This window comes from Stegastes partitus, unplaced genomic scaffold, assembly GCF_000690725.1.
Source record: "Stegastes partitus isolate 25-593 unplaced genomic scaffold, Stegastes_partitus-1.0.2 Scaffold1254, whole genome shotgun sequence".
Taxonomy (NCBI): domain Eukaryota; kingdom Metazoa; phylum Chordata; class Actinopteri; family Pomacentridae; genus Stegastes; species Stegastes partitus.
In genome coordinates, this window is record NW_007578985.1 from 185,421 (window position 1) to 198,882 (window position 13,462).

The 13,462-nt window shown below is 37.8% G+C and overlaps 1 protein-coding gene across 1 annotated transcript in view; it reads left to right on the plus strand.

The window, feature by feature from the left end:
* Window positions 1–10,151: 10,151 nt before the first annotated feature.
* The window catches only part of LOC103369202 (uncharacterized), an 8,191-nt gene continuing 4,880 nt past the window's right edge, over window positions 10,152–13,462 (plus strand). The window contains exon 1 of the mRNA XM_008297856.1: window positions 10,152–10,306. Coding sequence (XP_008296078.1) covers window positions 10,187–10,306 — 120 coding nt within the window. The 5' untranslated portion in view covers window positions 10,152–10,186. The remainder of the gene's footprint in view (window positions 10,307–13,462) is intronic.

Here is a 13,462-nt window from a genome sequence, read left to right on the forward strand (position 1 = left end):
TTTTTTTTAAGTTGAACATTTTAACAGCGTCGAGGAACCATGAGGCTGCAACCAACAGCACATCCAACATTTTTATTTTGTTTTCTATAATAACTGATTGTCAGGCTATAAAATGCTCGTCATTATTCCCTGTTGTGAAAGTATTCTGATGTTTTTTTATTATTATTATTTTAACATCAGTCCAAACCCTCCAATCACGACTTTACTGTCACTGAAAACAACTGAACACTCACATGTGAGTTGCTGCTCGCAGGAATTTTTTGGCATCTTTGTTCCAAGTTTTATCGAGTTAAATAAGGGAATAATGAAACTAATTGTCGGTTGTCACCTTGCAGCTCCTCTATGACGGATTAATGCGACATTCACTGAAGTTTTCTGTCCTTTAACTCACTTTAAACAGCAAGTTGATGAAACACGACTTCCAGCTAAACCAGTAAAGATGGAGGATATAATGGGGTTCACGTTCCGCTTTATAGATGCAGAGTCCCAACAGATTCGCAGTTAATCTGCTGATGATGTGGAGTAAATGTTGAGCCTCTCTTGTTGTTTGAGCCTCACAGAGTCGGAGGATTGATGCGTTTTCACCCCGAAGTCCTCGTTCAGATCAGAGCAGCTGGAAGGACGAGGAGCTTTTTCATCTCGTCTCGCTGAGAAGTTTTTCTCTGGGAAGCTGCTGGTTGTTGATCATCGTCTGAAGTCTGAGTCAAACTGCAGGTATTGATCCTCGTCTTTTGTTTTTCCACTTTCTCTGCTCGTGTTTTTAGTGTAAACATTTTGAGATTTCAGCTCCCACCGATAAGAAACACCGTCTGTCTCCGTCGTCCTTCAGGAAGCAAAAGCAACAAAGGCAGCTATGAAGTCAAATCAGGTTTAAGTTGATCGTTGCATGAATTAGGCTTTTGCTTTTTCTTCACCAAATTAGCTTCATTGTTTAGCAGTTAACACAAACAGGACAAATAAGCTGTAGATCTGTTGGTGGTGTCGGTTTAAATTTGGTGCATAAAATGAAATGAAGCTGTTTTTTTCAGGACTCTCTGGAAAGCGAGAACAGTTTTTAAGTTTTTATTTTAGTGTTCAGGGTAGAAATCAGGTTCAGGTTGGGGGCTGGCGGTCCTCACAGAGACAGAAATACCTGTCCACACGCACACAATCACCACAACCCGGTGACTCTAATACCAATCCAGCTGTTCCCATGGCAACCAAACCTGAAAATAGTAGAGCGGGTGCCAACGTCTCCCATCGGCACAATCGCACACAGTGAACCGAGTGTGTCTGTGTGTGTCGGGAGCAAATATAGAAACAACAACTGTGCAGGTGGTTTCAGCTCAAGTTTCTCGAAAACGCTGTGAAAGTGTTAAATTCCACAACTGATCTCATTCTTTCTGCAGATGAAGCCCTTCTTCTTCTTCTTCTTCTTCTTCTTCTTCTGCTGCTCCATCGGAGGCCCGACGCTGTTACAGATCAACATGTGGCTGCAGAGGAAACACAGTCCTCACGTTGCTGCTTCGCCCACTTCACACGGCTGCAAAGAGACGCAACATGACCACAAAGAGACACAACAAGATGTAAAGTCACCACAAAGAGATGCAAAAAGGCCTCAAAGAAATCACAGAGACACAAAAACACGCAAAATAACTCATAAAGAGAAGCAAAATGATGCAAAAATAACCACAGACATAAAAGACACAAAGCATTAAGACACAAGGTAATCACAAGGAGATGCGCAAAGACGCGATGTAACCAAAACAGACACACAATAACTGCAAAAAGACACAAAAAGATGCAAAATACCCAAAAAGAAATGCAAAAAAAAAAAAACAAAATACCCACAAAGAGACGGAAAAAACAGTAAATACAAAAACATGACCAGACAGAGATGGAAACAGACACGAAATAATCACAAATAGAGGCAAAAAGACACAAATAATAACAAAATGACACCAACTTACTACAAAGAGAGGCAAAATGATACAGCACAACCACAACAATGACCTCAAAACAACCGCAAAAAGACCCAAAATAACTACAGACCCGCAAAAAGATACAAAAAGACTGAAAATAATCACAAAAAAGACACAAAGTAACAAGAGATGGAACGTAACCATGTGCAAAAAGAAACAAAATGACACGAGAGAACTACAAAAAGATGCAAAAAGACGCAAAATAACAAAAAGAGGTGCAACAAGATCCAAAATGAGCACAAAAATGACACAAAATGACGACAACGAGACATAAAAGAGTGCAAAATAATAACAAAAAGACATGAAGTTCCCACAAAGACATGCAAAATAAGCACAAAATGACACTAAACAAGCACCAAAGGACACGTAAGTGCCTGAAAGCGACAGCTGAGATGTGAACAGACTCAGAGTGAAGCAGGATGTTTGTTGTTCAACATGAGTCAGCTGATTGACAGCCGCAGGGTGTGTGTGTGTGTGTGTGTGTGTGTGTGTGTGTCATGGAAGCTGTTCAGAGTGTGGCTCTGTGTGAGTAACTGACTCTCTAGCTGATTATTGATTATAGATTTTACATTGATTTCTAACAGGCTGCTTCCTTTAATCGTTTACTAGCCCTATCTGACCTGTTTGTTGTGTTTCCTGTGTCGGTCTGTTTGTGTTGCAGTTGTTACCTGCTGCATCCTGACGACTCGAGCAGGAAAAACTCACCTGAGTGTGAACACAGAAACTGTTTCCAGATCTGTTCAGCGGCTTCATTCTGCTGCTTTGTCTTTACTGGTGTCAGAACACGAGCTGGTTTCTGTCTCGTCTCGGTTGTGTTGTGTTGTGTTGTTTTGTGCACCTTCTCGGCGTTTTTTGCTTTGTTTTTTTGTGGGGGTCGTTTGTGTCTGTGTACGGTTGTTTTATTTCTTTTTGGTTGTTTTGTCGCTCCTTGTTCCCTTTTTATATCTACTTTTGCTTGTTTTGTGTCTCTTTGTGTTTGTTTTGTGTCTATTTTTGGCTTTTTTGTGTCTGTTTTTGTTTGTTTAACATCTCGTTTTGGTTCTTTTGTGTCTCTTTTTTGCGTTTTTTTTGGCATTTGTGTCTGTTTGTGGTTGTTTTGTATCTCCTTTTCCCCTTTTTGTGTCTACTTTTGACTGTTTTGTGTGTCTTAGTGTTGATTTTGTGTCTATTTGTGGTTGTTTTGAACCTTTTTGTGGTCATTTTGTGTCTCTGTGTGGTTGCTTTGTGCGTCTTGTTGGTCATTTTGAATCTTTTTGGTTTCATTTTGTCTCTTTTTGTCTCTTTTTTGTCGTTTTGTGTCTCTTTATTCCCATTCTGTGTCTTGTCGTCTTTTTGTGTCTCTTTAAGGGCTCTCTTTCATACTCTTGTGTGTCTGTTGTGTAATCCGTGCATGAATCTGGGCTGTAAACGAGTATCAGGTGTAGAAGCTGCTGCTGCTGCTGCTGAGTGACGGTGAGGAGCTGGACGGCAGCAGATAAGCAGCAGGAGGACGACAGTGTAAATACTCGGTAAAGAGCTGCTGACTCAGTGTGTGTGTGTCTGTCTCACCTTATCTCGCGGTGTGTAAATGCATGAGGCCTGTGAAGCGACGCAGCCGCCCGAGGCCGAAGCATTTTAATGAAGGAGATGAAACTGTGCGAAGACCTGAGCAGGTTTCTGATCAGCTCGGCAGGAATCCATTTATGAAAGCGTCTGATCACGACCGACGCCTCCAAGTCCCATCATGCACCTGTGAAAGGAGGTCAAAGGTGGTGAAGGGCAGGTTTCCATGTTTGGTTCAAGCTTCATCCTTCAGGGCCAAAAGGTGACGTCACTTCTAAAAGCTGCAGATTCAACTCCAAGTGGAAAGGTTTGATTTTACAGCAGAAACAAACTCATTTACTGTAGACGAGGTTTAGAGCAGAAACTACGCGTGTTTGATGTTTAACAGTGAAATCTGGTGTTTGTATGTCCACATTTTGTGTCTATTGTTTTGTGTGTCAGTTTAGTCATTTTGCATCTCTTTGGGGTTGTTTTTAATCAATTGTGGTATTTCTTTGCACTTATTTTGTGTCTCTTTTTGGTCATTTTGTATGTGTTTGTGGTCATTTTGTGTCNCCAAATACATAATGTGCTTTTATTCAGGAAGTACCTTCCTAAGCTGTCTTTAAACCCACTATATACTACATCCTGATGCGTTTTCAGGACATTCTGAAACGTGACCTTTTTTGACAAAAACGTCATGCTATAGTATGACTTTTTAGGGTCCGAGCACACCAGTGCAAGGACCCTATTTTTAACCGTTGTGATTAATATTATTATTATTTATTATTATTGCTATTTGTTATTATTTATTATTATTTTATCGACTTTTGGGCCTAAACATGATCGAAAACTCACCAAAATCGCTACGCACATCAGGACTGGCGAAAAAGCCATTTTGGACATGTCACTGCCAAAATGGCTCCACAGCGCCACCTTGAAAATTTCAATGAAGTCCTATCGGAAGCACGTATGACCTCCAGCTACGCAACTTGGGAGGCATATAGAGCTGGTCGGCACAAATAAAAATATCTCTCCGCTCCAAGATCTAAAACGCAACACGGCTCAACTGCGCCCCCTACAATATTTCAACAGAGTCCCATTGTGGCTACATTTCACCTACAACTACGACCTTCGCCACACATGTGTAACAACTTGTGATGCACAAAAAAGTCCATTAGCATGTTTCTGAAAACCCAACAGGAAATCCGCCATGTTGGAAAAACCGCGAGCATGCCGGGCCATTTGTGCTCAAACCACGGCCAACACGCACACCGCCGCGGCTCGCCACTAAACAGGAAGTGGCTCGTAACTAGGCCACACTTGCCCCGATCTGCCCCAAACTCCACATGCCGGATCACAGTCCCGTCGTGCGGGACAAGCGTAGGGCGAGGACCCGTCCATCGCCGCTTACAGCTTTAATTTGTTTTGTTTTGGGTTTTTTCATTTTACTTTTTTTTTTTTTTTAGCATTATTTTGTTTCTTTAGTTGTTTTACGTCTTTTTAGTCACTTTATTGTTTTTTTTAGGTTATTTTTTTCTTTTGACATTTTGCTTTATTCCTCATGTTTTGTTTTTTTTTGGCCATTTTATGTATTTTTATCTTTTTTTCCTCCTTTTACGTCTTTTAAGTTCTTTCTTTTTAGTTTCTTAGCTTCTTTTTTAGTCATTTTACCTTTTTTTTAAAAATATACATATACTAATAATAATAGCAATAATCATATTTTTGATTCTTTAGTGGTTTTACATGTTTTGAGATATATTACAAGGTATGTTATGTTGTTTCGGTTCTTTGCTTAATTTTTCTTCTTTCTTTTTTTTACTCATTTATTTTCTTTTTGCTGTTTTATGTTTATGTTTTATGTCTTTTTGGTCTTTTTGTGTTAGTTGTTGGTTGTTTTATGTCTATTTAGCCCTATTATATTTTTTAAACAGCATTTTAATCTTTGAAGTTGTTTTTCATCTCTGGTCATTTTCTGTCTCTTTAGTCACTTTAAAGTTATTTATTTATTTAGCTAGTTGTCTTATGTGTTATAGTCATTTTATGAGTTTTTATAATATTTTTTTGTGTCTTCAGTTGTTTTACAATTTTTTTGTCATTTTAATTTTAGTTGTTGTACAAGTTCAGACCTATTGCTGCATTATTCTGTTCTTGCAGCTGTTAAAATATTATTTAGTCATTTAATCACACCTCATCGATTATTTGTGGATTCAAATTTGCATTAATTAATGTGAACGTACAGACTCGCTACAGTTTTAAAGAATAAAACGAGAATAAAGCAGCTCCAGAGTTTGACTTGAGGCCAGTTTGTTAAACTTTGGCTCCATCTGCTGCTCATTAGCTGTTATTACAGGCAGCACAGAGACACAGGTGGAACGTTTCATTTTAGTTTTCTTCTTTTGTTTCAACCCTCTGAGCTCTCTGGAGCAGGTTAACTGAGTCTTCAAAGCAAATGTAAAGACACCAAATACCCCTGAGAAGAGATTTTTAGTGTTTGAAATAAAACTGTACAGTAGGAAACGGAGCGTCGCCGGCTTCATGACGCCTCTTTTCTCTCAACACAGATCGATTGTGAGCATTAACAACAACACAATGCACACAAAGCATCAACCTTCAGAAGTGTTTTTAAGACATTTACAGATGAGTGGACAAACATTAGCAGGATTCAGGTGACGAGTTAATTTTCCACCAACTTGCTGACGATCAAGTCAGGTCACGTTATAAATAATCACTTGTGTGGCCAAATATTTGTGTTGAAGTGACGGTTTCATCGGTGTGTCCAGAGGGTAAAACCCCCACGGCTGAAACAAACTCTCACGTCGTGCTTTGTTTGTGCCACAGTTCAATATCAGTCATCAAACAGCTCACAAGCGACCAAAGGGCAGATTTGATTGAAGCCCCCACAGTCGGTGCAGCTTACTGAGGATTGAATCTTCAATCAATAGTTTGCATTCATTTTTGATGACAGACAAAAATAAACGAAATCGTCCTCTACATGGAGGACGACAAACTTCTGGAAAGATGTTCTGCTCTTCTTCTTTTTCTTCAGCTGCTCTTTGCTGGAGGAGTCGTGTTGTTCCACCGTTCGCTCTGAAGTAACCCAACGGTGTTTAGTTGGATTCAGGCCACACAGACTGGTCCAGGTCGTGTCTCTGGCGTTGTGCTTTGGATGCTGACATGTTGCTCTTCTGGGGGTCAGCTCGTCAGCCAGGATATATGAGGTGTGTCAGAGAAGTTCCAGGACTGGTGTCACAAAAGATATTTAAAACCCAAACTACACCGTACAATAGTCCCCCTGGAGTCTAAGGATTCTTTTGGGATCCTCCTCAGCTCCGTCATCACAGCCACCTTGATGACGTCTTCTAAACGGGTCCCCTTGATGACCCCCTTGAGCTTGGGGAAGAGGAACAAATCCCACAGAGCCAGGTGGGGTGAGTAGGGAGGTTGCTCCAGCACGGCGATGTTCATCTCAGCCAGGAACTGTTGGACGCTCAGGGCGTGGTGAGCAGGTTGTCATGCTGAAGTAGCCACCACTTGTCCTGGTTGATCATCTGAACTCCGAGATTGTAGTTTGAAATATATCTTTTGTGACACCAGTCCTGGAACTTTTCCGACACACCTCGTAGACGTTCTTGGTGTTATCTCCACCTTCAGCCCCGTATCGTCACACTCCCACCTCCATGCTTCACTGTCCGGACCAGGTTTACACCAAACATCTGGAGCCAGACTGAGCTGAACAAACTGATCTTGGTCTCCTCTGACTGAACAATGTGCTCCAAGTATTCGTCTTTAATCTTGGAAGTTTAGTTTTTTCTTGGACACATCCACACAGTGTGGTGTTATGAACTGTCCTTTACATTTACATGCATAACTGTGCGTTTATGTCCCGTTAGCCACATTAGCACTAACTCGGCTGCCACTGCACAAAGTCATCTAAACAAAGGAAGTCACGTCTTCGGTATTTTTGGGGAGATGCAGGTTTATTTGTGCAGCTTCAACGTCCAGTAACACAATTAAAGCCCTGAAATGTACTTTTGTGACAGGATTAACGTGATAAAAGTGTCCTGACAGCTTTGACGGAGCTCAAGATTCATCAAGAGAAGCTTTAATGCGACAAATTCCTCAATGAACTTGTTGCACATTACGCTCAGTTTAAGGATGCGTCTGTGCTTTCTGCTGCTGTGTGATGCTGCAGGTATTTTAAAAAGCCTCCACCTGTGGACAGCCAACAGGACTTTTGTAGGTTTCTTTGTGTTTCTGCTGAATCCTAAATTACCTTCAGAGGAACGTCTTCACGCTCTCAGGTCTGTCGGAGTCACATTAACAGCTGTACTGTAGCCGCTAAGCTAGCAAACTGTGTAAATGATTGGTTGGCGGCGTGGGGACAGGAACCAGAGTTTGATCAACCCTGACCCACTCTCCTGGTTTATGGTGTGTTGTTGAAAACATCTGATGACTCCAGGAGGCATCACCCACGATGCGTTCAGGTGCATTAGCACAAAGTGCAACAGAACAGTGAATGTGGTTTTGTGTTGTTGCAGATCTCTGAGTGAGGTTTGAGACTTTTTATTCTTTATGATCTCTGTGTAGAAATATGAGCTCCACTTATTGTATCTTAAATAACTCTATGAGCTCTAAGACGTTTATGTGCAGCGACACATTCGTCCTCCACATTAAGATCCGTTCTGTTGCTTTAGTTCGGAGAAGCAGAAATTTGCTGCAAAACAGTGAAAATAACAAATATCTGTCAAATGATTATATTTTTTTGTGATTTAAATAGAGTAGAACGGTGTGATTTTATTATTGTAAAACTGTTAAAGAATTAATTAAGGGAAATAAATTATATATTTTTAAAATTTTTAATGTGGACAGTGAATGTGTCGATTCATACATTTTTCTGCAGTTTTACTCGATATTATTTAATTTAGTAAAAGAGAGTAAAATAGTAAAATTATCGACCATTTTTCAGCCCTAAATATTCATAATTTCTCTTTCTAATAATAGCAAAAAAAAAATCTGCAAAATGACAATTTTATTTAAATACAATATAAATCGAGTAATTTTACGATCACACACTGTAAAAAAAATTTATTATTATTTTTTTGAAGTGGACGTTATGGGGTTAAAAAAAAACCTGTGAAATATTGTAATGTTAAAAAAAAAAGAAAAATAATGACAAATATCTGTAACATAATAAATATATTTTTATTTAAGAAATGTTATAAAAGAAAGAAATACGATTTATTAAAAACACTGATTGTTCCTGTGGATTTTATTTACAGCGTTGGCCTGTTTTTCTACAGTTAACGTGTAAATTAATACTTTTATCTGGGATTTTAGAGAATTGTTTTTTCAATATAGATCATTTTTCTTTTAAATAACAACAAATATCTGTAAAATATTTATATTTTTAATGACTTAAATGCGGTAAAAATAGTACGCTCTTCAGAAAGGGATTTATTTGGTTTAAAGCTGTTAATCTGAGCTTTAATCAACTGTGCATGTAAAACCTAAACGAGAAGACGTTTATTATTTTATCTGAACGTCATTCTGAGCCTCCTCCTGTTCGCTGCTTTCCATCCTGGAAATGTGAGAAGAGCGTTTTTATGTTTTCACTTGACATTTTTAGGTTTTGTCCTCGTGTTTGTTGTTGCAACAGGTTGGAGCCGGATTTGGCCACATCGATGCTGCACAGTTCACTCTGAGTATTTGTGTCCTTGGCGAGCGGATCAATTAAACAAATCAGTCAATGATTGATGCACAAAGGCAACTGAGTCAATATGGAACCATTTCACCTCACACACTGGAAGAAACCTCAGATCTCACTGTATTTATTTATTTTATAGTATTTTTTAAAAAAAAATATACATAAATATGTAAATATAAATTACAAAACAGGCAGTAAATGTGTAATCTAAAAAAAACAAACTGTGAATAGCCATTCAATTTCTTAAAGATTTTAGAACATAAACTGTTAAGATACATTTCAAAGGTTTGCGTGAATTCAAATCATGTATTCTATTTATTTATTAGATGTGATGGTTCAATTTAATTCAGCAAAATTCAAGTGTTGAACTCAAGCTGTGAATATATTCAAATTTAAATGCAATTATTGAAAATCAACAGAAAAAGTAGTGTTGGTTCTGTAACTTTTTCACAGATTTGGGTGTTAAATGAGACGTATCGCGTATAAGTACAAAATTTTTCACAACAAAAATGTGGAATAACTTTTCTTCATCTTTGTATAATGTCTGTAAGGTTTGGTAATGTGTCAGCTTTTATCATATTATCATAGTTTCATTGTTTTAGACATGTAATCATTCAAAAGCCAAAAATGTGAACAAGTTCATGTAGATTTAAACCTTAAAAATGTTTTACTTGTGCTAAATTACTGTATTTTTAAGTCATTTTTATTTTCTGTTAATTCACAGTATTTTTTACATTTTTGTTCCAGCTGCAGGAATAAATATGTTTTTATAAATTTTGCAGTTTCTGTAGTTTATTTTATGTTTTTTTTTTTTGTCTCAAATCCTGAGATTCCTGTTGAACCAGCAGTGAGATTTATTTGCTACAGAAAAAAAAGAAACGTCTGTTTATGTCAATATTGGGGAAAGCCAGAGGTTTGCAGCTGCAGCGTATAAAAGCCCAACAAGCTCCGAGAGGCTCAGTCGAATCCTGAAGTGTTTCTGAAGCTGCTCGTCACCATGAACCTCAAAGCTTGCTTCTTTTTCGCGGCTCTGTTCGTGAGCTGCTTAACTGATGAACTGACGCCGGAAGAATGTGAGCCGCTGATCAAGCCTTTGACGATGGCCATCGACGCAAAGGTAAAGCTGGCTTCATTCCTGCCTCAGTTTACACCAGGACCTTCTGCCATTTATGTTTCCGTATAATTGCAAAATGAATTTAAAGCAAATCCTTGAAAAGTCACAAAAATTAAAACCAAAAATAAAGAAAACCAAACTAGTTCTGAATAGTTTTGTCAGAAGGTGGCGCTACAGGCTAGGTGACACATGGATGTCATCACCAGTAACCGGTTGTTTCTCAACTGCTAAAAAAAAAAAAAAAAAAAAACTTTGTCCATCTACGGGAGAAAAACAAACCTGTTTTTCTCAGAAATACGGGTTTAACATCAGGAAAACTTTCATNCAGTAAATAAATTAAGGGTGGATGTAAGTAGAATCAGATGGGATTAGAAAGGTCAATGCTGATTTTTTAAAGTTATTTTACGTGTCTGGTTTCCTATTTAATCTGTAGGTTTTTTGGTTTTTTTTAGCATTTTTTTTTGTTTGTTTTTCTAAAATTATTATTCAGTTGATTTACATTTCTTTGATCTTTTACTTTTCTGTAGTTTTTTTTAAGCATCTTTTGGTTGATTTTTACTTCTTTTTTTTTTTTACTTGCATTTGTTTAGTTTTACAGAAACATCAAAGTGAACTCAGTCTACTCGTCTTTGACTTGTTTTGTGTCTCTGGTTTACAGAAACTACCAAAACTTGGTCCATTTATTTGTCTTTTAGTCGCTTCTTTGCATCTCTTTAGTCATTGTGCTCCTGTTTGGCCGTTTTATGTCTCCAGTTGTTTTCCTTTTATTTGTAGTTGTTTTACTAAAAAAATGAATTTTTGTCATTTGTTTCATTATTTTGTGTTTTTTTTTAGAATATTTTTTACTAAAAACTTTTTTTTTTTAATGTCTTTCGGTTGATTTATGCTGTTTTTACTTGCTTTTGTCTCTTAAGTTTTGTTTTTCTTTCTTATTTTTACTAAAAACAGCAAAAATTGCACCAATCAAATATATCTCTTTGAGTTTTTTATGTATTTGGTTGCGAGAGCTACGAAACTTTAGTCAAGTTACGCATCGTTTATTTGCCTCTTTGTCATTTTATGTCTGTTTAATTATGAATGCATTGTATAATTTACATTTCTGGTCATTTTATGTTTTTTTTATACTGAAGTCTTATCACTTAATGTGTGTTCTAGTTGTTTTGCATCTTTGTTTTATAAAAAAAACTCTACAATGTGGTCACCGTACGCATCTCTTAGCCTCCTCTTTGCATCTCTTCAGTCATTTTAAATGTTAGTTGAAGTCACTGTAGTGGTTTTACGTTTTATTTCGTCACTCTAGTCGTCTCCACAGTTGTTTTACTGTCCACTAATATAAATAAGATTGAAGTTGCAGAGACATAGACATACAGTAAAACAATCCAAACTAGAACAAACAGATTAAAAAGACCAAACACTGAAACAAAATAAACACGAGGCCACCGTCCTGCGGTTGCTGCAGTTTGGAAGCGGAGTTGGCGTAATCACCCTTTAATTAAACTCCATTAAATCCGGTTTAATTCGTCGTCAGCGCAGCAGGAAGCGGCTCAGACACTCTGCTGATGTTCTCATTAAGCCCAAATGTTTCCCCCTTCACGCTTCACTCTGTTTATATTTTTATTTAATATGTGCTGGAAGGAAATTGCTGATTTTATTTTTCTCCGTGTGATGCTTTTATTACCAGCTGCTGCTGCTGCTGCTGCTGCGTTTTCCCACATGAGGATTTAAGGCTTTAACTCTTTCGCAGTTTAATTAGGATTTAGGAGTGAATCAGAAAATGAGATGGAGGTTTATTTAAATGTAGCTGCAGGTTTCCTCCGTCAAACATTATTAATATTAACGATGATAAAACTCTGTCACTCAGTTTCTCTGGGAGGCAGCAGGTCAAACACACAGCAGGAGAGTTTTCATTTATTTAGTGAGTCGGTGAAGCTGTTGGAGTTTGTTTTAGTGGAAAGACGCTCAGACCTGCTGAGGAAGAAGACGGGTCGAGTCTTAATGGTGGATAAAGTGAAACGCTTCAAGTCAGAGAGACAAGTGTTCATCCGGACCTGTTCGTCAACTTAAGGAGCAAAATGTTGTGAATAAAAACCAGTTTCTTTGTTTAATNTCGTCACTTTGTGGTTGTTTTCTGTCTTATTCTAGTCATTGTGTATCTTTTGTGGTTTTATGATTTGATGTTTGATTTGATGTTTTCTGAACATTAACAAAACAGGAAATCTGTTCTAGAACAGCTGAAAAAATCATTTACTATTCCCTAAATGTATTAAACATGAAACTAACGCATATGCAACGTTAAACTTAGTTACAGTTTTGGTCTGATTTGATTTTATTTATTTTTACAGTAAACATGTCATTTAGACTCTTTTTTTTTTTTTACTAGTAATTATCTATAATTTAAAGTAATCGTAAATTATTCATTTTTTACAGCGTAGTTTTGATTAAATTCTGCTGAAGTTACGCCGATAAAATCCACATTTTATGATGTGAAACGTTCCAAGTGTAACATGAGGCCGCTGATTTATTGATGGCGGCTTGGTCTTGATCGTCAGAGGATCACAGGAGGACTTCTTCTCTTTAACAGACTCTGTTTCATCACTGAGGCCTCATTTATTGATGAGGCGGCTGATCAATACGTCGTGTAGCTACAAATGATGGAGGTGTTCGCCGATACATAATAAATGTGCTCTGCTGCCTCCCGCTGCTGCTTATTCATTGATCAAATGTGTCTGATTAATGGACTCGGCTCCCTCAGGTGGAGGAAAAAGACCAACGTTCAGGTTCCACAAGGTTCATGATGGACTTCATCCACACGACGAACTAGTCCAACGTTAAAAACTCACATCGGTTTGTAATCAGGGATCAATGAGCTGCAGAGTGAAACTACAGAAACATCATCATCAGCATTAAACAGCAGAGACACTAAAACCTGATGAGTTAAACTGGATCCATGTTTCTACAGTTCTGGGATCTGATCAGCTGCTTCTCCTGCTTCTTAGTCTTTTCAAAAGCAAAGCAAATCAACTAAAAGCAGACGTATGTTTAGTTTTACGTCTTTCTGTAGTTTACATCTTTGTAATTTTACTGGAAAACACCAGTCACCAAGTCGTTTTACCCCAAAAATGAACTAAAGCGTTGTCAGTTCACACATCTTCTAGTTGA